This window comes from Ahaetulla prasina, chromosome 7 (assembly GCF_028640845.1).
Source record: "Ahaetulla prasina isolate Xishuangbanna chromosome 7, ASM2864084v1, whole genome shotgun sequence".
Taxonomy (NCBI): Eukaryota; Metazoa; Chordata; class Lepidosauria; order Squamata; family Colubridae; genus Ahaetulla; species Ahaetulla prasina.
Window position 1 is genome coordinate 5,393,892 of NC_080545.1, and position 22,244 is coordinate 5,416,135.

The following is a 22,244-nucleotide window of genomic DNA, read 5'->3' on the forward strand; positions in this document are numbered from 1 at the left end:
GGCCAAGAGACAATTAGCCCCTCCCATAAGGCTTAAAACAGACCAGCAACGGCGTTTGGGCTTTGCCGGAAAACAACGTTGGTAGCTTCATCTTCTTCTTTATCTACGTCTTGCATTTATTTTTGTGACTTCTGAACATTTGCCAAGAAAGGCCTTTGGCAGTTTGCCTAATTGGACCAAGACTTGTGATAGGACTGAGGAATTTGTTTTAATTTGAGTTGAACGACGCTGGGAATGAAGTAATTCTCAGCTGTTCGAATAAAGTTTGTTTTTTCACGGACTGAGTTTGCTACTACCTACTTGAGCCTGGGTCACAACAGTGCCTCCGAGATTGGAAAAGTTGAAGCAAGGGATCGTAGTTCTTACCGGCTGGAGTTTACAAGCGAAGCAACCCACATGTAGCTGGAGAAAAATGTGCAGACTCAGCTATGATGTCTTAATGATCCCTTAAGCGCTTTTGTTCAAAAGGAGAACTGGGGTAATTGCTAGACAAGAGGACAGAAGCCAAGCTACACCTGGTGAACCACAAACAAGTCTTCTGCGGTTTTGGCACGGTGGATTTTTTTTCCCCAAGAGGCTGTTATACCGGATGTACGACTTTAACGTGCAATTTTGAATTACGTTCACAGAGACTGTCCTTCAAAACGTCGTTGAACGTTCCGGCTTGAAGGAGACGAAAGAGGAAATAAAGACTCATGTCACATTTGCAAGACAGCTGAACAGGCAGTCGGCGTGACATGACGGTGGAAGGAAGTGCCACCGTCTGCTCCAAAATCTTCGGTGGTTTGAAGCCAGCCAGATTTATCTCTCTTTTTCCTTCAGTGGCTTACGAACAACAACAACAACCAGGTCCTCTGGTGGCTCAGCAGACTAAGTCTGTCTGTTATTAACACAGCTGCTTGCAATTACTACAAGTTCAAGTCCCACCAGGCCCAAGGTTGACTCAGCCTTCCATCCTGTATAAGGTAGGTAAAAGGAGGACCCAGATTGTTGGGGGCAATAAAAGTTGACTTTGTATATAATATACAAATGGATGAGACTATTGCTTAACACAGTAAAAGCCGCCCTGAGTCTTCAGAGAAGGGCGGGATATAAATTCAAATAAATAATAAAAAAACAACAACAACAACAGAATAACACCACAGAATAACACCTGAGAGTACTGCATCCAGTTTTGGTCACCACACTATAAAAAAAGATGTTGAGACTCTAGAAAGAGTGCAGAGAAGAGCAACCAGGATGATTAGGGGACTGGAGGCTAAAACCAGACGATGAACAGTTGCAGGAACTGGGTATGGCTAGTCTAGGGAAGAGAAGGACCAGGGGAGACAGGATAACGGTATTCCAATATTTGAAGGTCTGCCCCAGAGAGCGGGGGGGGGGTCAAGCTATTTTCCAAGCCACCTGAAGGCCAGTCAAGGAATAACGGATGGAAACTGATTGAGGAGAGATTCAACCTGGAAATAAGGAGAAATTTCCTGACAATCAACCCATGGAGCAAAAGTTGCCTTCGGAAGTTGTGGGAGCTTCATCCCTGGAAGCTTTCAAGAAGAGACTGGACTGCCCTCTGTCAGAAGTGGTCTTGGGCGGGGGGGAGGGGGGTTGGATTAGATGATTTACAAGGTCCCTTCCAACTCTGTTGATCCGTATCTAACAGAGTTGGAAGGGAGCTCACAAATTATCTGAAGAGTTTACAAAATTGTTAACATTCAACGGTTGAACTGACCAAAGGAAATAGGAAACCATTTCCGGAGATTCTCTCAGTTTCCCTTTAATGACAACATTTCAGGAAACCCAAGTGGTTGGCTAACAAAGGTTGTTCCAGACTGTGAATGCTACTATTTAAATAATGAATCCGATTATAAGACCACGTTGCCTTTCAACCGTTGTTGTTGCGAGAGAGAGAGAAAAAAAAGCTCAGAGACGCCTTAGGTTTCCAGTCTGACTCCTGCAGCTCTTTGAAATTCAGAAAGCCGCTCGGTTATTTCAAAGTCCTCAAGAGGAAACTGTGGTAGCCACAAACATTTTTGTGGCATCAGAAGCGCATGTCAACAAGGTTTGCCACGTAAGCAAAAATGCTTGCATGGTAAGGCAACATTCATGTGGTCTAACTCCCATCAGTCAGAAGGGAGAAGAAACGAAACCCCGAAGCAGTTTAATTGACTTTTTAGATGAAGCTCCCACTTGGTATCGGGGCTAGAATTCAAAACATTAGATTTGAAAAGATAATCAGTGGCTGAAACGACTGTGTTATTTGGCTATTTGTTATTTGCCCCGACAACAGGGCAGATCCTGCAGTAGTCTCAGCTATATTCTAAAATCATCATCATCATCATCATCTGTTGCTTAAAAGGGATTTTCTTTCGTGTACACTGAGAGCGTATGCACCAAAGACAAATTCCCTGTGTGTCCAATCACACTTGGTCAATAAAAAATTCTATTCTATTCTATTCTATTCTATTCTATTCTTTTCTATTCTATTCTATTCTATTCTATTCTATTCTATTCTATTCTATTCTATTCTATTCTATTCTATTCTTCTATTCCATTCCATTCCATTCCATTCCATTCCATTCCATTGTTTCCTGATTGCTTATTTGTTCTCTATGACTATCATTAAGTGTTGTACCTTATGATTCTTGATGAATGTATCTTTTCTTTTATGTGCACTGAGAGCATATGCACCAAGACAAATCCCTTGTGGGTCCAAACACACTTGGCCAATAAAAAATTCTATTCTATTCTATTCCATTCCATTCCATTCCATTCCATTCCATTCCATTCCATTCCATTCCATTCTTCTATTCTATTCTATTCTATTCTATTCTATTCTATTCTATTCTATTCTATTCTATTCTATTCTATTCTATTTCTCTAATTTCCCTATGACTATCATTAAGTGTTGTACCTTATGATTCTTGATGAATGTATCTTTTCTTTTATGTGCACTGAGAGCATATGCACCAAGACAAATTCCTTGTGGGTCCAATCACACTTGGCCAATAAAAAATTCTATTCTATTCTATTCTATTCTATTCTATTCTATTCTATTCTATTCTATTCTATTCTATTCTATTCTATTCTATTCTATTCTATTCTATTCCATTCCATTCTTCTATTCTATTCTATTCTATTCTATTCTATTCTATTCTATTCTATTCTATTTCTCTAATTTCCCTATGACTATCATTAAGTGTTGTACCTTATGATTCTTGATGAATGTATCTTTTCTTTTATGTGCACTGAGAGCATATGCACCAAGACAAATTCCTTGTGGGTCCAATCACACTTGGCCAATAAAAAATTCTATTCTATTCTATTCTATTCTATTCTATTCTATTCTATTCTATTCTATTCTATTCTATTCTATTCCATTCCATTCCATTCCATTCCATTCCATTCCATTCCATTCTTCTATTCTATTCTATTCTATTCTATTCTATTCTATTCTATTCTATTCTATTCTATTCTATTCTATTCTATTCTATTTCTCTAATTTCCCTATGACTATCATTAAGTGTTGTACCTTATGATTCTTGATGAATGTGTCTTTTCTTTTATGTGCACTGAGAGCATATGCACCAAGACAAATTCCTTGTGTGTCCAATCACACTTGGCCAATAAAAAATTCTATTCTATTCTATTCTATTCTATTCTATTCTATTCTATTCTATTCTATTCTATTCTATTCCATTCCATTCCATTCCATTCCATTCCATTCCATTCTTCTATTCTATTCTATTCTATTCTATTCTATTCTATTCTATTCTATTCTATTCTATTTCTCTAATTTCCCTATGACTATCATTAAGTGTTGTACCTTATGATTCTTGATGAATGTATCTTTTCTTTTATGTACACTGAGAGCATATGCACCAAAGACAAATTTGTTGTGTGTCCAATCACACTTGGCCAATAAAGAATTCTATTCTATTTTATTCTATTCTGCCCCTCCCTTGAGCAGATGTTTCCAATCAACGTTATTGGGAGTGTTTAAGGGTACCTCCAGAGGCCCCGTCCTTTATCTCATTCTTTCTGACCTTGAGGAAACCACCATGGGTGGTCCTTGATTGATTCGGTATCATCAGTGTTACGGCAGTTATCATCATTCAGTTGCCTTGCATGTACACGGAGAGCTTCTGCACCAGAGACAATTTCCTTTTGTTTCTAATCATACTTCATCATTCAATTCAATTCAACGTGGAGAAGAAGAACGTTGGAGGAAACCATGCAGAAATGGAAGGAACGGTGGATGTCCCTTACCTTTTTTATTGTCTTCTCAACAAAGTGATTTCCAACCGGGATCAAAACTCCTCCAAGGATGGCCAGCACTGCCCCGATGAGGGCTACGGTCAGCAAACCGCAACGCTGATTACACCACATGCTTCTTCGCCCGGTTGCAAGACGTTACTTTGACCTCTTATGTGACTCTTCTTCCGAAATTCCTTCAAAAATACGTATCACGGAGACCTCAGCGGGCTGTCAAAAGAGATCGAAGCGCCAAATACAACATCAAGAATTCCATGGCAAAAAAAACCCCACATTATTTTGTGCTGATAAAAACAATGGAAGCCCGGCTAAACGGACCGAAGAGTTTGTAGATAGTCCTTGACTTACACACATAATTGGGACCTTTCATCGCGGAGCAAAATAGACATATATTGCTTCACAGTGCTTTTTACAGCCCATTCTAAGCGGTGTACAGAGTCAGCCTCTTGCCCCCAACAATCTGGGTCCTCGTTTTACCGACCTCGGAAGGACGGAAGGCTGAGTCGACCTTGAGCTGGTCAGGATCAAACTCCTGGCAGTGGGCAGAATTAGCCTGCAATACTGCATTCTAACCAGAAGGAAGGAAGGAAGGAAGGAAGGAAGGAAGGAAGGAAGGAAGGGAGGGAGGGAGGGAGGGAGGGAGGGAGGGAGGGATAGCAATAGCACTTAGACTTATATATCGCTTCACAGTGCTTTTACAACCCTGCAATACTGCATTCTGATCACTGTGCCACCAGGAAGAAGAATGAGAAAGGGAAAAGGAAAGGAAAGGAAAGGAAAGGAAAGGAAAGGAAAGGAAAGGAAAGGAAAGGAAAGGAAAGGAAAGGAAAGGAAAGGAAAGGGAGGGAGGGAGGGATAGCAATAGCAATAGCACTTAGGCTTATATACCACTTCACAGTGCTTCACAGTCCTCTCTAAGTGGTTTACAGAATCAACCTGTTGCCCCCAACAATCTGGATCCTCATTTTACCCACCACGGAAGTACGGAAGGCTGAGTCAACTTTGAGCCTGGTGACATTCGAACTGCCAAATTGCAGGCAGCCAGCAGTCAGCAGCAGTAGCCTGCAGAACCACACTCTAACCATTGCACCACCTGGCTAGAATGCAGCGCTATGCTCCTTAAGTGAGTCACTCTTGATTTCACAACTTTGTTTTTATTTTGCCGCAATTGTTGTGGTCAAGTGATACACGTGGGTCATTAAGAGAATCCAGCTGCCTCCACTGACTTCATCAGAAGCTGTGATCCTGGGAAGCCGAAAACATTATAAATATATGGATCACATGACTGTGGGGACACTGTTATCGGTCATAAATATGAGAACCAGTCATAAATCCCATTTTTCAGCACTGCTGTAACGATTGTTAAAAACACTCCTAAGCCAGGGAATACCAAAATGAACGTGTGTGTGTGTGTGTGTGTGCAGAAGGAAAAAGTCAGCAATATTTTCAGACTGAATGGTCTCTTTCTTCATGAAATAAACCCACATTTTGGTCAAGGCGAGTCAGAGGGGAGGCAATTAATTGCAACCATTAGCTAAAAAAACTTGATTGCATTTTTTTGTTGGGCCAATTCTAAACCTGGTTCCCAGCCAAACATACGAACTTCCCACTCCACCAAGGAGCAAAGATTGAACAGAGGTCTCTCTTTCTCTTCACATGGGTTCAAATGTATGTTTACAAACATTTTTCATTAGCTGTTACTTCATTCTCCCTTGCAAGAAGCATATAGCTGCATTATATAGATATTACTGCACTGGAATACTATTTTCTCACTAATTACCAATAGATGATAGAAGAGGGAAAACAGAAGACAGAAAATGATAGATGGGTGGGTGGGTGGATGGATGATAGATAGATAGATAGATAGATAATTATGATATAGATAGATAATAATGATGAAGAAGATAGATGATAGATAGATAGATAGATAGATAGATAGATAGATAGATAGATAGATAGATAGATAGATAGATAGATAGATAGGTAATTATGATATAGATAGATAATAATGATGAAGAAGATTAGATAGATAGATAGATAGATAGATAGATAGATAGATAGATAGATAGATAGATAATTATGATATAGATAGATAATAATGATGAAGAAGATAGATAGATTAGATAGACAGATAGATAGATAATTATGATATAGATAGATAATAATGAAGAAGATTAGATAGATAGATAGATAGATAGATAGATAGATAGATAGATAGATAATTATGATATAGATAGATAATGATGATGAAGAAGATAGATAGATAGATAGACAGATAGAGAGATAGAGAGATAATGAAGATGAAGATAGGTAGGTAGGTAGGCAGGCAGGCAGATAGATCGATCTGTTGAGAGCTCAGCTACTTCACTGTGTAGTACAATCCTTTTGGTCTATTTGCCATGTTATTCTGCATTTACATTAACTTTTTGCTTGGGATGGTTGCAATTGTTTGCATTGTTATCAGCCATCGGTCTGTATAAGATTATATGCTTGCCCGTGTTCCTTTGAGATAATACAAACAATGCTTTCTTCGTGGGTTACTTCAGCCTGCTAGACCTGGCCTGCCAATTTAGATGGCAGGTCAGGAGATTAAGGTCATGTTGTGCCATCGACTGCAGCAGAAAAGGGACCCATGACCTTCTAGAGCAACTCCTGCTAACTTTTGCTTGTTCTGATTTCAATATTATGGGAGGGAGGCAGACGGTGCTCAAATTCTCAAAAAAGCACAAGTAGCCGTTGGATGTTCTCAACAATGTTTTTGATCTTGAGCAAAGAGCAGCCTTATCTAAAATGTCATGGCCCAACCTGCATCTAACTGATACGTGCCGCAAAGAAGAGGGAGTCAACTTATTTTCCAAAGCTTCAGAAACCAAGACAAGAAACAACGGATGGAAACCAACCAAGGACAGAAGCAACTTAGAACTAAGGAGAAATTTCCTAACAGTGAGGACAATTAATCAATGGAACACAGTTTGCCTTCAGAAGTTGTGAATGCTCCAACACTGGAAGTTTTTAAAAAAGAGACTGGACAGCCATTTGTCTAAAATGGTAAAGGCTCTCCTGCTTGAGCAGGGGCCTACACTAGAAGACCTGCAAGGTCCCTTCCAGATCTATTCTGATTGATTGATTGATTGATTGATTCATTCATTCATTCATTCATTCATTCATTTTTTGAAAACCTCTCCAACTCTGTTATTCTATAATCCCAGATCTATTAACCAGTGGAACATCCTGCCTCCAGAAGTTGTGGGTGCTTCATCACTGGAAGTTTTTAAGAAGAAATTGGACAATTGTCTGAAATGGTATAATAGATAATTATGATATAGATAGATAATAATGATGAAGAAGATAGACCTCCTGCTTGAGTAGGGGGTGGACTAGAAGACCCCCCAAGGTCCCTCTCAGCCCACCATGGCCACGCCCACTCAGCTGGTCATTAGGGCAGAGAACCGGTTGTTAAATCATTCGAATCCCACCTCCGCATATCCCCATCTAGGACATCCTAGACACCACAAAGACAAAGCAGTCTTGAAAGTCGTATACCGGTACCAGGAATGAATTGCTCCCGGTTCAGACCGGATCACCCGATCCGGTAGCAATGGTGGCGGGTGGTTTGGAGAGCCGGTAGCAAAAATCCCTGCCCCTGCCCCGATGCCCAGCTGAGCCGTGCGATCATCAGAGGGTTTTTTAAAAAAACTTTTAAAAGCATTTTGTCTTTGGCCGAAAAAATGCTTTTAAAAGTTAAAAAAACAATGCCTCTGATGATCACACAGCTCAGCTGGGATCATCAGAGCCTTTTAAAAGCATTTTTTTTTACAACCGCTTCATCCAAAGAGGCTGTAAAAAATGCTTTTAAAGGGTATCTGGTGATCAGGCAACTCAGCTGGGGTCATCAAAACCCTTTAAAAGCATTTTTCTACAACCTCTTTGGCCGAAGAGGTTGTAGAAAAAATGCTTTTAAAAGTATTTTTAAAAAAAGTTGGCCACGCCCACCCAGTCACATTACCCTCCCCATCAAGCCACGCCCACAGAACCGGTAGTAACAAATTTTACATTTCACCCCTGACCGGTACACATATACTTACACACCACAGACTAAGAAGAATAGCAAGAGGAGGAGGAGGAGGAGTGTCAGCTGTTAAGACTCTGCAAAACAACTCAGAGGTGTATCTAGCTAACGTCTCTTTCCTAAGACTGCAGGGGAAAAAAAAGGAATTAAAACCATTGCATCGTTTGAGGCGGTCTTGGAGAAGTCGATGCAGCTGCCGGAGGGACCGCTAGAGAAACAGAAATGTGATTGTAAGAAAAAAAGAAGAAAAACCAGCAAAATCCAAGCCGCTAAACTATTTCAGTACTGCCTTGGGGACTCTCTGGAGAGAGGAAGGGATGAGCCAAGGTTACACTGCTCTCGTTGGCTCCACGCCCAAAAGGCAGCTGACAGATCCTTGTTTGTTTAGGAAGATGGGCTCCCGTCCTGTCCGAAAACGATGGGAGTTTGCAGGGCTTCCACGTTGGCTGGCTGAGAAAGAGTGGAAGGTTCTCATCCCCTTGGAATCTGTCCACGGAGCTCTCCTGGACTGGGTGTCTCAGCGCATAGCTGGCGGGTGACTCATCCATGCTGGAGCAAGGACTTCTCGAACAGGGAAACACTAAAATAAATAAATAAATCCTTGGGCCCTTAGGCTAGTCTGAAAAGTTGGGGTTCTTGAAGGCGGGGTGGGGGGAGGGAAAGGACCCTAGAAGAAAACCAAAGACTTCACGGAGTGTCAAGCTAGTGGACTAGGACCTTTAAGGTCCCTTCCAACTCTGTTATTCCGTTCAGCTCAACTTCGTGTCTTTTCCTTTTTCCTTTCCTCTCCTATCTCATTTCCTTCCCTTCATTTTTCCCATCTCCTCTCCTCCCCTCCTTTCCTCTTTTCCTTCTCCTCTCTTTTCCTTCTCCACTCCCCTCCTCCTCTTTTCTGTCTCTCTTTTCTTTCTCCCCTCCTTTCCTTCTCCTCTCCTTTCCTTTCCTCTCTCCCTTCTTTCCCCTCCCCTCCTTTCCCCTCCTTTCCTTCTCCCTCCCTCCTCTCCCCACTTTCCTTCTCCCTCCTCTCTTTCCCTCCTTTCCTCTCCCTCCCTCCTTTCCTTCTTTCCCTCCTTTCCTTCTTCCCTTCTCCCTCCTCTCCTTCCTTCCTTCTCCCTCCCTCCTTTCCTCTCCTCCTCCTCCTCCTCCTTTCCTTCTACCCTTCTCCCCGTCCTCTACCGTCCTTTCCTTCTCCCTCCCCTTCTCTTCTCCCTCCCTCTTTTCCTTCTCCCTCCCTCCTCTCCTCTCTCCCTCCCTTTTTTCTTCTCCCTCCTCCTCCTCTCCTCTCCCTCCCTTTTTTCTTCTCCCTCCTTTTGTCTCTTTTCCTTCTCCCCGCCCTTCCTCTCCTCTCCCCTCCTTTCCTTCTCCCCTCCTTTCCTTCTCCTTTCCTCTCCTCCTCTCTTCTCCCCTCCCCCTCCCCCTTCCCCCTTCCCTTTCACCAGTGGTGGGATTCAAGTAATTTAACAAGCGGTTCTCTGCCCTAATGATTTCTTCCAAAAGCCAGTTCACCAGACTGCTCAGAAAGTTAACAACCGGTTCTCCCGAAGGGGCGCGAACTGGCTGAATCCCACCACTGCCTTTCACCCTTTCCCCTTCAACCTTCCCTGCCTGGTCCAATGTCAACTTTTCCCTGGTTTCATCAATTTTCCCCTCAAATTCCACCCTGTTCTCCGGTTCCTTTTAGCAGGAAGGCAAACATCTACAAATGTATTATTCTTTCCAGCTAGGAGACTCGGTTCCCCACCCCACCCCCGCTCCCGCCTTTCCCCACTGTAGAACAGCCAGTACAGGTGAGCTTATCGAGCAAGGGCCTTGCATACCAACCCGTCCCAGCAGCGAACAGCAGGAATTGAAAGAAAGCAACTTTGCAACCAGTCCTTGCCCTTGCAAACGGTTGCAGCTCTGCAAAGCCACACGGAAAACTGAGCTTGGGTCATGCTGCCCTTACTACACCAGCCATTATGCAACCTGGGTTGAATTGGCATCGTTACCCGACTGCATTTCAAAAGATCCACGGAAACCTGGATCTTTTGTCTGTATGTTTGTTTTAAATAACATTTATGGAATTTCCAAAAGTTAAAATACACAATACCCCCCCCAAAAAAGCCCAATACACAAAAACAAAAAAATATATATAAAACACACAAAGGCAAATGCATCAAAGTTACATGGCTCATAACAGCTTTTCCTACATCGATATCTCTTATCCTATTTAACCTCTATATACAGATTTGACTCTATAAACCAGTGGTCACTAATTGGTGGTCCATGGACCACTGGTGGTCCGTGAGAAAATTTTGGTGGTTCCCCAGAAAAATAATTTGCATTTTTTATATTGCACTAAATCAGGGGCCCTCAAACTACACCCCCCAGGATAGATAACATGCAATGAACGTTTGTGTTGCGGTAGAGAGTCTCCCCCTTTGGGGTCTTTTTTGTGTGGGTCGGAGGGGGGCAGAAATTCCGATTCAGGGTCTACTTCAGCCTCCTGGTGAGGGGCTTTGGGCGAAGGCTGGAGGGAAGCGCTGCTGGTGGCAAAGATCTGGAGGGCCGTGTTCTAGTGCAGTGGTTCTCAACCTTTATAGTGCTGCGACCCCTTTAATACAATTCCCCACGATGTGGAGACCCCAACCGTAAAATTATTTTCGTTTTGAATTTATGGCGCCTGAAGCCGTATTGGCTAGCGATCTGAACTGCTTGCGATTGCCTTGAGGACGGAGGCATTAAAGCGGAGACTCCTCCCCAATTAAGTTTATCGCGCCTGAAGCCAGATTAGGCTAGCGATTGGGAGCGATTGCAGCTGGCTTGAGAGGGAGACATCAGAGCAAAGATTTTTTAATTTATAAATAAATTTCTTTTTTAATTTATCGTGCCTGAAGCCGAATTCAGCTAGCGATTTGAAGAGCCTGCAGCTGGCTTGTGGAGTCAACCATTGGAGCGCAATTCTTCGACTCGCAAGTATACTTCCCATATTTCCGATGGTCTTAGGCGACCCCTGGCAAATCGTCATTTGACCCCCAACGGGGTCGCGACCCACAGGTTGAGAACCGCTGTTCTAGTGGGACTGCATCATGGCCTGGAACTGGCTGACCATCTCAGCCCATTGAGCCTCCAGGCGCCGGCACCTGGCCTTGTACTCCTGCAGGTTTTCCCTCTGCTTGGAAAGCCTATGCTCCTAGTCCTCAGTGAAGTGCTTCTGCTGAGCCTCCTTCTCGGTCAGATCCAATCTGAACTGAGCTGTTTTGCCAAAAGTTTCTCATGGTGGCTGCTTAGCTCCAACAACTGCTTCCTGTTGGGGCCCTAAGGAGCCTGATGGGGAAGCAAGGAATGGCTGGGAGGGGAGGGGAGAGTAGAGGCCAGCGAGGCGCCCCTCAACATGAGTGACATCGAGTTGACCATGCCCACCCAGCAGGTCATTAGGCAGATCATATTAGTGGTTTAGTGGTCCTTGAGATTTAGTGGTCCTTGAGATCCGAAAGGTTGGTGACCCCCTGCTATAAACCGACATTCTTATTTACATTATCTTAACCTCTATTCAGAATTCAGTCTCATGACAAAAATCTCCCTTAAGTTTTATGCTTACTCTCCAGGCAGGAATACCATCTATTCCATATCTGATAGTACTCAGTATCTTCCCTCTCCTTCATTTCCATCAATAATCTATCCACTTCTGCACATTCATATATATATATATATATATATATATATATTAATTATAATTTGATCAGGTGGGATAATCCGGATGTTTCCAATTCTGTGCTATCACAATTCTACATGCCATCAACCTGTGCAATATTTTATTCATTTATTTGTCACAACAGTATATGTAAGCATAAGCATGAAATAACTATACGATATATAAGCATATATATAAGCATAAGTATAAAAAAAAACAATACGAATTGGATACATTTTATATTTATATTTATGATATGTTGTATATTTTTTTCCATTTTCCCTTCCAGAATGCCCAATAGGAATCATTCCGGGTTTTTTTTTTCTATTTTCTGCCCTCTTATTTCATCCAGGTGTTTTTTTTATCTTCCCCCCAAATTTCTTAATCTTAGGGCAGGTCCACATGTGATAGAAGGTCCCTCATTTGTGACCACATCTCCAACAATTCGGAGACCTGGATCTTTTGTAAGGGGTGTGCAGAAGTGCACTTGCGTGTCTACCGTCCCCGTCCTTTTTACTTTTTTTTCATGTATCCAAATGATGTTTATACTTTTACCTGTTATCTTATATATGATTGACAAAATAAATAAAATAAAATAAAATAAATAAACCAGTAAGAAAGTCAGATCTCCTTCTCCAAAGGCTCACTGAAACGTGCACCCAGTTAGAACTCACGTATTCATGGCATAAAAGACTTCACGCTCCCTATCAACAATCCCGCGATGATTTTACGATCATATTACAACTAGGCAAGCTCACTTTTTTTCCCCAGATTCTCAGGGACCTTGTAGGTCATCTAGTCCAACCCCCCCAGCCCCGCCCAAGCAGGAGACCCTACACCATTTTTGACAGATGGTAGTGCAAGCTCTTCTTGAAAGCCTCCAGTAATGAAGCTCCCAGAACTTCAGAAGGCAAGTTCTGTTCAGATACAGAATAAGATACAGATTAGCAGAGTTGGAAGGGACCTTGTAGATCATCTAGTCCAACCCCCCACCCAAGCAGACTCTACACCATGTTCTGACAGATGGTAGTCCAGTCTCTTCTGGAAAGCCTCCAGTGATGAAGCTCCCACAACTTCCGAAGGCAACTTCTGTTCCATGGGTTGATTGCTCTCAATGTCAGGAAATTTCTCCTTATTTCCAGGTTGAATCTCTCCTTGATCAGTTTCCATCCATTATTCCTTGCCTGTCCTTCGGGTGCTTTGGGAAATAGCTTGACCCCCTTCCTCCTCTCTGGGGCAGCCCCTCAAATATTGGAAGATGTTATCCTGTCTCCTCTGGTCCTTCTCTTCACTAGACTAGACTTTCAGTAGTGACTCCAACGCACTTTTCCATTTAAACTTCATAGTTTGGAACTGCGATTAGTAACAGTAACAGAGTTGGAAGGGGCCTTGGAGGTCATGTAGTCCAACCCCCTGCTCACGCAGGAGACCTATACAAGGGATTCGAACTGCCGAACTGCCCACCTTTCTGATCGACAAGCTTAGTGTCTTAGCCAATGAGCCACCTAGTTCCCAATGTGTTTTCATCCTCTCAAATAATCATCTACTATTTCTCCACCCGTCATCTCACCTGAGCCCCAAAATAAAAGAAAACTGGCAGGTAGAAAAAACAAAATCTTGCAACGATAGCATCTCTCACTTCCCACTTAAGGATTTTGTTTTAAAGAAGCAGTGGACAAAAATTAACTTCGTTGTCTTTCCACATATCCTTTAATGTTCTCCCACGTTTGGTTCCCAACTTCTAAAGTCCTCTGCCTCTTTCTCCCACTTTGTTTCGAGCCAAATCTTTTTATTTCTGCAATTAGTTCTTTTACCAGTTGCCTGGCTGCATTTTAATTTCCTTCCTTCCTTCCTTCCTTCCTTCCTTCCTTCCTTCCTTCCTTCCTTCCTTCCTCTTTCTTTCTTTCTTTCTTTCTTTCTCTTTCTTTCTTTCTTTTCTTTCTCTCTCTATTTCTTTCTTTTTTCTCTCTCTCTCTCTCTCTTTTTTCTTTCTTTCTTTCTTTCTTCCTCCCTCCTTACCCCTCTCCTCTCTTTCTCTCTCCTTCCTTCCTTTTTCTTTCTTCCTCCTTCCTTTTTCTTTCTTTCCTTCCTTTTTCTTTTCTTTTCTCCTCCTCCCTCCCACCCTCTTTCTTTCTTTCTTTCCTTCCTTCCCTCCTTTTCTTTTCTTCCCTCCCTCCCTGTCTTCTTCTTTCTTTCCCTCCCTCCCTCCTTCCCTCCCTCCATCCCTTCCTTTTCTTCCCTCCCTCCCTCTTTCTTTCTTTCTTTCTTTCTTTCTTTCTTTCTTTCTTTCTTTCTTTCTTTCTTTCTTTCTTTCTATCACTCCAGAGCAAACCGTTCTGAAACTAACTTTCAGCACCAGAGGATGAAGCAAACCAAGATTTGCATCCGCCCAAGGAACTACCGACCTGTTCCAGAAAGCTCAAAGCAAGCCACAGCGGTTATATTCCCTGAAGTGGAATCAGGCCGTTAAGCAATCTTTCCTTGGGAAGTGTCCTTTTTGTTTTGTTTTGTTTTTCTTCCGTTTCATAAACCTCCTACACACTTCCTTTATTGTTGCAGAAAATTTAAGGCAGCGCTGGCTGGGGGAAAAAAGAAAAATGCTGCTCCGCTGCTGTTTCTGCAGGATTGCAGCTCCTGGTATCTCCAGTGACATTTGTCAGGAAGAAGCGGAAAACATCCAGAGCTCCACAGAATAATGCCTGAGTTTCCAGTTGTTCCTTTAAGCCAGTGGTTCTCAACCTTTATAGTGCTGCGACCCCTTTAATACAATTCCCCACAATGTGGCGACCCCCAACCGTAAAATTATTTTCGTTTTTAATTGATCGCGCCTGAAGCCGTCTTGGCTAGCGATCTGAACTGCTTGCGATTGCCTTGAGGACGGAGGCATTAAAGCGGAGACTCCTCCCCTATGAAGTTGATCGCGCCTGAAGCCGGATTAGGCTAGCGATTGGGAGTGATTGCAGCTGGCTTGAGAGGGAGACATCAGAGCAAAGAGTTCTCTCTTTTTTAATTCATCGCGCCTGAAGCCGAATTCGGCTAGCGATTTGAAGAGCCTGCAGCTGGCTTGTGGAGTCAACCATTGGAGCGCGATTCTTCGACTCGCAAGTATATTTCCCATATTTCCGATGGTCTTAGGCGACCCCTGGCAAATCGTCATTCGACCCCCAACGGGGTCCCGACCCACAGGTTGAGAACCACTGATTTAAGCCTTAAGCTAAAAGGCCCAGTGCTGCTATTCACTTACTTTCCCTGCTGGTTCACAAATGTGAGCGCGTGCGTATCCACGCATGCAACCCCACCCCTGTCCATGAATGCACCCGGCCTTCTGTTCATGTGTTTTGCAGGCGCCTGCACCTTCCACGCGTGCCCCCGGCCTCAAAAAATGTGCCTAAATAGGATGGCATAGAATCAGGGTGTGTGGGTGGGCCCGTCCGCGATTTCCACTACCGGTTCAGGTGAACTGGTCCGAACCGGATTAAATACCACCTCTAATAAAGGCCCCTCAAGGGAGAGGAGATCCTTTCTCTATCTCTTACCTATAGAATAGAATAGAATAGAATAGAATAGAATAGAATAGAATAGAATAGAATAGAATAGAATTTTTTATTGGCCAAGTGTGATTGGACACACAAGGAATTTGTCTTGGTGCATATGCTCTCAGTGTACATAAAAGAAAAGATACGTTCATCAAGAATTCTAAGGTACAACACTTTATGATAGTCATAGGGTACAAATAAGCAATCAGGAAACAAAGAATAGAATAGAATAGAATAGAATAGAATAGAATAGAATAGAATAGAATAGAATAGAATAGAATAGAATAGAATAGAATTTTTTATTGGCCAAGTGTGATTGGACACACAAAGAATTTGTCTTGGTTCATACGCTTTCAGTGTACATGAAAGAAAAGATACCTTCATCAAGAATTCTAAGGTACAACACTTAATGATAGTCACAGGGTACAAATAAGCAATTAGAAAACAATAAAGACTAGACTAGACTAGACTAGACTAGACTAGACTAGACTAGACTAGACTAGACTAGACTAGACTAGACTAGAATTGAATTGAATTGAATTCTTTATTGGCCAAGTGTAATTGGACACACAAGGAATTTGTCTTTGGTGCATATGCTCTCGGTGTACATAAAAGAAAAGATACCTTCATCAAGGTACAACACTTACAACACTATCCATCAAGAGCACCCTGGGTTCATTTGGAAGGCCCACCTTGGGTTTAAATAAGTCTCCAATTGCATGAGGCTGTGAATCTGTCCATGTTTTGAGTTGCTTGAATAACCCTGGTTCTCAGACTAGCAACTCTTCTTCTCCCTGAAGGACGCTTAATTTTTTTTTCCTCCCAGAAACATGGTTGAAAATTTATCTCCGACATGCCAATAGAGCAAGTGTGTCAAACTGGATTTCTTGAAGGGATGTATTAAACAAATAATTCCATCAACACTGTCAAACTATTTACTGAATCTGCACTACTATTAATCTTCTCATAGTTCCCATCACCGAATCTCTTTCCATTTATGATTGTATGACTATAACTTGTTGCTGGCAATCCTTATGATTCATATTGATATATTGACCATCACTTGTGTTGTAAATGTTGTACTTTGATGAACGTATCTTTTTTTTTTTATGTACACTGAGAGCCTATGCACCAAGACAAATTCCTTGTGTGTCCAATCACACTTGGCCAATAAAAATTCTATTCTATTCTATTAGCATTGTAGTTGTCCTCCATGGGCTGGCTGAGGGAAGGGGAGGGGAGGAGGAGACGGGACAGGCAGCCTCCTGCAGCATCTGGCTGGCCAAAATGGGGCATGATGGGGCGTGGTCCCCCTGCACCAGTGGTGGGTTGCCCCCGGTTCAGACCGGTTCTATAGAACCGGTAGCCAAACCGGTGTGAGGCTCCGCCCACTGACCCAAACATCATCAAAATTCTTCTGCGCATGTGCAAAAAAAGCGTGCACAAGCAGAGCAAGCACACGCGCGTGGGCACGATGAAAACCAGTAGTAAAGGCAAGTAGAACCCAGTCTGTTTCAGTCAGCAGGGTGCTGCAGGAGGCTGTCCAGGATGAAAACGGGGATTGTGGGGGTCACCCATGTTTCCCCGGTGCCCCATGTTTACTAGCAGAGGCACCTTGGGCTGGTCCTTTGCTATTTCCAAGCCCGCCCTCTGGGCCAGATGTAAGCACCCTGTGGGCCAGATCCAGCCCACAAGCCTTGAGTTTGAAACCCCTGCAATAGAATCTTTCAGGTTCATGGTTCTTCTTCAAAATACGATCCCAGGAAATTTTGGAGGACACACTCAGAGGTTTCAGCCAGTTCGGACCGATTCGGGAAAACCAGTAATAGTGACCTGTGGGTGGGCACCCCCCGCCTCCCCTGCCCACCTTCCCCTGCAGTATGTCATCCTATTTAGCCACATTTTCTAAGCCATGTGCATGCGTGCAAGCCCCGCGCATGAGCAAAGCACATGCGTGAAAGGCACGTGTCCTCACATTTTTGGTGCTGGGCGAATCGGTTGCTAAATTATGTCCAGCCCACCTCTGGACAAATTTCTAAAGTAAAACCTCTTCTTTTTAATTGCCAACTCTGAACAAACCAGCCCATTTCTCTGGAATGAGTTCCAAAACCTTTTTAAACTATTATATCATCAACACGGTTCAAGGGAAGAGTTCAAGGACTTTTTGCTTCCAATAAGGCATGCCTTTTATTGCAACTCCCACTATTTTAAAACAAAATCAGTCTAGACTTATCCTCAGATTACCTAACCGCGTTACAAAATGGCTCAGCGATCAACAACGTTCGATCTCAAAGCTACGGATAAAGATAGGGGAAGATTGGGAAATGAAGACTCATCCTTCTACTGTTGAGAATTACCAAAAATTATGGACTCAGAGATAAACGGAAAGAAAGAAAGAAAGAAAGAAAGAAAGAAAGAAAGAAAGAAAGAAAGAAGGAAGGAAGGAAGGAAGGAAGGAAGGAAGGAAGGAAGGAAGGAAGGAAGGAAAGATAGGGAGGGAGGGAGGGAGGGAAGGAAGGAAGGAAGGGAGGAAGGAAAAGAAGAAAGGAAGGAAGAAAAGAAAGATAAGGAGGGAGGGAGGGAAGGAGGAAAGGAAGGAAGGAAAAGAAGAAAGGAAGGAAGAAAAGAAAGATAAGGAGGGAGGGAGGGAAGGAGGAAAGGAAGGAAGGAAAAGAAGAAAGGAAGGAAGAAAAGAAAGATAAGGAGGGAGGGAGGGAAGGAAGGAAGGAAGGAAGGAAAGAAAGAGAAAGGAGGAAGGAAGGAAGGAAGGAAGGAAAGGAGGAAAGAAGGAAGAAGGAAGGAAAGGAGGAAGAAGGAAGGAAGGAAGAAGGAAGGAAGAAAAGAAAGATAAGGAGGGAGGGATGGATGGAAGGAAGGAAGGAAGAAAGAAAAAAGAAAGGAAGGAAAGAAAGAAAGAAAGAAAGAAAGAAAGAAAGAAAGAAAGAAAGAAAGAAAGAAAGAAAGAAAGAAAGAAAGAAAGACGCACGCATTTGGGGAAGTCTCCAAGGTTTTGCCTGCAGGAAAAGCCTCGTAGATCTGAATTAATAGCTCTTCTACAGATTTTAGAAGAAGATTGCAAAATTCACGCAAGATAAAGCTGTCACTAGCTCCTGATCAAGAGAGCTATATATATTAAGCACATCAGCATCAAACGAAGCATCAGATTGGAAAACATGAGCAAGATATTCCTTTGATGTCCATCAGCTCACCATGAGAACATGACAATGTTGATCACGGAGAATCTTCCATGGGCTCCAGGAAGGCTCTCTTTAAATTCTTGAGCACCAAAATAGAGAGAACTTCAGTGGACTTCTACCTTGTCCTTCATCCCATCACAGAAGTTCACCTGCATTCCAGAGAAGACGACGGCAGCCACGCCTGTGAATGCCTTGAATGATTTTGGGGAGGTTCTTTTTATGGAGAGTTAAAGGCGTGGGCATTTTAGAGGCCACCTCCACCTTCTCAACGAAATGACAGAAGATGACCGTGGCAAGAGAAAAGCCACCTAATTTATGCCATCCCATTTTGAACGAAGTGCTCGGCTCCGTATTCAAACGAGTTAGATTTAGGAGCACCTAATAGCCAGACAGACAATAACACTGGATCTATTGTCTGCGCAGATAAAAGATTTTTTTGCAAAAAATTTGGATCTGCAGTATTTCACCGCATTGAGATCTGCACTGAGTAGTATATGGACTTATACTATACAATATATCTGTACTGAACAGTTGATGGATATATACTATATTTGTTTTCTGAGGTTTTCGCGGGTGTTTGTATGTAGGTCTTTGGTTATTCGGGTTTTCTCCCGCGTAAAATTGGGAGTGTCTTGGCAACGCTTCGACGAACTCTCATTCGTCATCTTCAGGGTTCAGCTTCGTGCTTCTGGGAGAAACTGGAGCACGAAGCACGTGCTCCCAGAAGCACGAAGCTGAAGCCTGAAGATGACGCATGAGACTTCATCGAAACGTTGCCAAGACACTTCCAATTTTACGTGGGAGAAAACCCGAATAACCAAAGACCTATATATACTATATAGTATATCTATATTGAAGAGCTGATGGATATATACTATATGGTATATCTGCACTGGGTAGTGGATGGATATATACTATAAAGTATATTTGTACTGAATAGGTTAATCAGAATAGAGCTGGAAGGGACCTTGGAAGTTTTCTTGTCAAGCCCCCTGATCAAGCAGGAGACCCTATACCATATCAGACAAGTGGCTCCCCAACTTCTGGAAGCAAGACGTTCCACTGGTTAATTGTCCTCACTGTTAGGAAGTTTCTCCTTAATTCCAGATTGCTTCTCTCCTTGATTAGCTTCCATCCATTGCTTCTTGTCTTGCCTACTGGTGCTTTGCAAAATAAGTTGACCTCCCCTCCTCTTTGTGGCAGCCCCTCAAATACTGGAATGCTATCTTGTCACCCCCTCGTCCTTCTCTAGACTAGCCATGCCCAGTTCCTTCAAAAGCCCTTCATAGTTGATGGATATATATCATATAGTATATCTGTAATGAATATTATACGGATGTATACTATATAGTATATACCCTCTTTCCCCGAAAATAGGACCCAACTGGAAAATAAGCCCTAGCGTGATTTTTCTGGATGCTCGTAATATAAGCCCAACCATCAAAATAAGCTCCAGTTAAAGTTGTCAGCCAGATGGATGCATTTAGTACCGTATTTCCCCCCAAATAAGACCTAACCAGAAAATAAGCCCTAAAGTTTTGAAACAAAAATTAATATTATTAATTAATTTAATATATTATTAAATTAATATAGGACCCAGTCTTATTTTCAGGGAAAATAAGTTGACCCCCCTCTTCTTTGTGGCAACCCCAGATATATTGGAAGACTGCTCTCATGTCACTCCTAGTCCTTTTCACTCCTAGTCCTTTTCATTAAACTAAACTAAACATACGTGCGAACCTCACCCCATTCCTAAGGGGTTTATAAGGGGTGTGCATAAGAGCACAAGAGTGCCTACCGTTCCTGTCCTATTGTTTCCTTTCGTTATATCCAAATAATTTAGTTATTACATACTCATACATATATATATATATATATATATATATATATATATATATATATATATATATATATATATATATATATATATACACTTATATATTGTATAGTTATTTCATGCTTACGCTTATATATACTGTGTGACAAAATAAATAAATAAAAATAAATAAATAGTCGTTCCTGACTCTAGGGGGCAGTGCTCATCTCCATTTCAAAGCCAAAGAGCCAGCGCTGTCCGAAGATGTCTCCATGGTCATGGGGCCAGCATGACTCAACGCCAAAGGCACACGGAACGCTGTTACCTTCCCACCAAAGGTGGTCCCTATTTTTCTACTTGCATTTTTTTACCTGCTTTCGAACTGCTAGGTTGGCAGAAGCTGGGACGAGTCACGGGAGCTCACCCCATTACGCAGCACTAGGGATTCGAACTGCTGAACTGCCGACCTTTCGATCGACAAGCTCAGCCTCTCAGCCCCTGAGCCACCTGATTCATTAAACTAGACATGTCCAATTCTTTCGGAGCAAAAATTACAGATCAGGAATATATATATTTTTTGCCAAATCTTTATCCGTGCCATAAGCCAAATGCAGAAGGCAACAGGTTTTCTTTTTTCTTTTTTTTTCAATTGCCAAAATTCTAAAAAAAAAAAAATTCTAAAAAAAAAAGACCAATTAAAAAAAATAAATTCTCTCCTCTCTAAGCCGTCTCTAAGCCATCGAGTTTGTTTCGAATACCAGCAGAGAAAGGGGAAGAAAGAAAGAAAGAAAGAAAGAAAGAAAGAAAGAAAGAAAGAAAGAAAGAAAGAAACCCAACGGTTTTCATTTGACAGGACTGAACGCTCATCCTCCCGTGATTGTTTTCTGCATCGCTTCTACATGCTTCGGAATACGAAACGGACCTTACCTTTTCCAAGCCTGTGAAAACAGATCTCTAACGCCTCGGGCTTTAAAACAAGATCGCTGTTGTCACTCCGATCCAGGGTTTCCTTCTGCCACCAAAGCGTCTATCCTCCTGACCTAATAAATCCCGAAGTCATGGGACCGGGTGGGTTACTTCTTCAATTTAACTTCCCAGCCGGTTTGCCAGAACATGTCCTGAACTTATATTGCATAGCTATTTATAACAATTTATAACCTCCTGCTTTCACACACACAAACACACTCCCCTTTCCGATTCACAACTGCTTTTGGGGAGGGGAGGGGAACTGTGTCAAGGGCCACCCTAGCTAAAAGGGAAAGGGATCCTGTTATCAGCCCCCTCTTGAGTTATTGCAGCGGAAGGCTCCCGAACAAACGGCTTACACATAAAACAGCCGAGCCAGGAGGATGTTTGGGTCCCGTCCCAGGTGACTCAAATGTTTGCTTTGCTCCTGTACAAATATAAATAAAGTTGGAAAGACAGGAAAAAGCTATTTCTCTCTCTTTCTCTCTCTCTTTCTCCCTCTCTCTCTTTCTGTTTCTCTTTCTCTCTCTCTTTCTCCCTCCCTCTCTCTCTCTCTTTCTCTTTGTCTCTTTCTCTCTCTTTCTCTCTCTCTCTCTTTCTGTTTCTCTTTCTCTCTCTCTTTCTCTCTCTCTTTCTCCCTCTCTCTCTTTCTGTTTCTCTTTCTCTCTCTCTTTCTTTCTCTCTCTCTTTCTCTCTCTCCCTCTCTCTTTCTCTTTCT

The 22,244-nt window shown here is 42.5% G+C and overlaps 1 protein-coding gene across 1 annotated transcript in view; it reads right to left on the reverse strand.

The window, feature by feature from the left end:
• The window catches only part of LOC131201922 (platelet glycoprotein 4-like), a 74,240-nt gene extending 52,447 nt beyond the window's left edge, over positions 1-21,793 (reverse strand). The window contains exons 1-2 of the mRNA XM_058190328.1: positions 21,488-21,793; positions 4,264-4,479 (exon numbers count right to left, since the gene is read on the reverse strand). Coding sequence (XP_058046311.1) covers positions 4,264-4,383 — 120 coding nt within the window. The 5' untranslated portion in view covers positions 4,384-4,479; positions 21,488-21,793. The remainder of the gene's footprint in view (positions 1-4,263; positions 4,480-21,487) is intronic.
• Between the last annotated feature and the right edge of the window lie 451 nt (positions 21,794-22,244).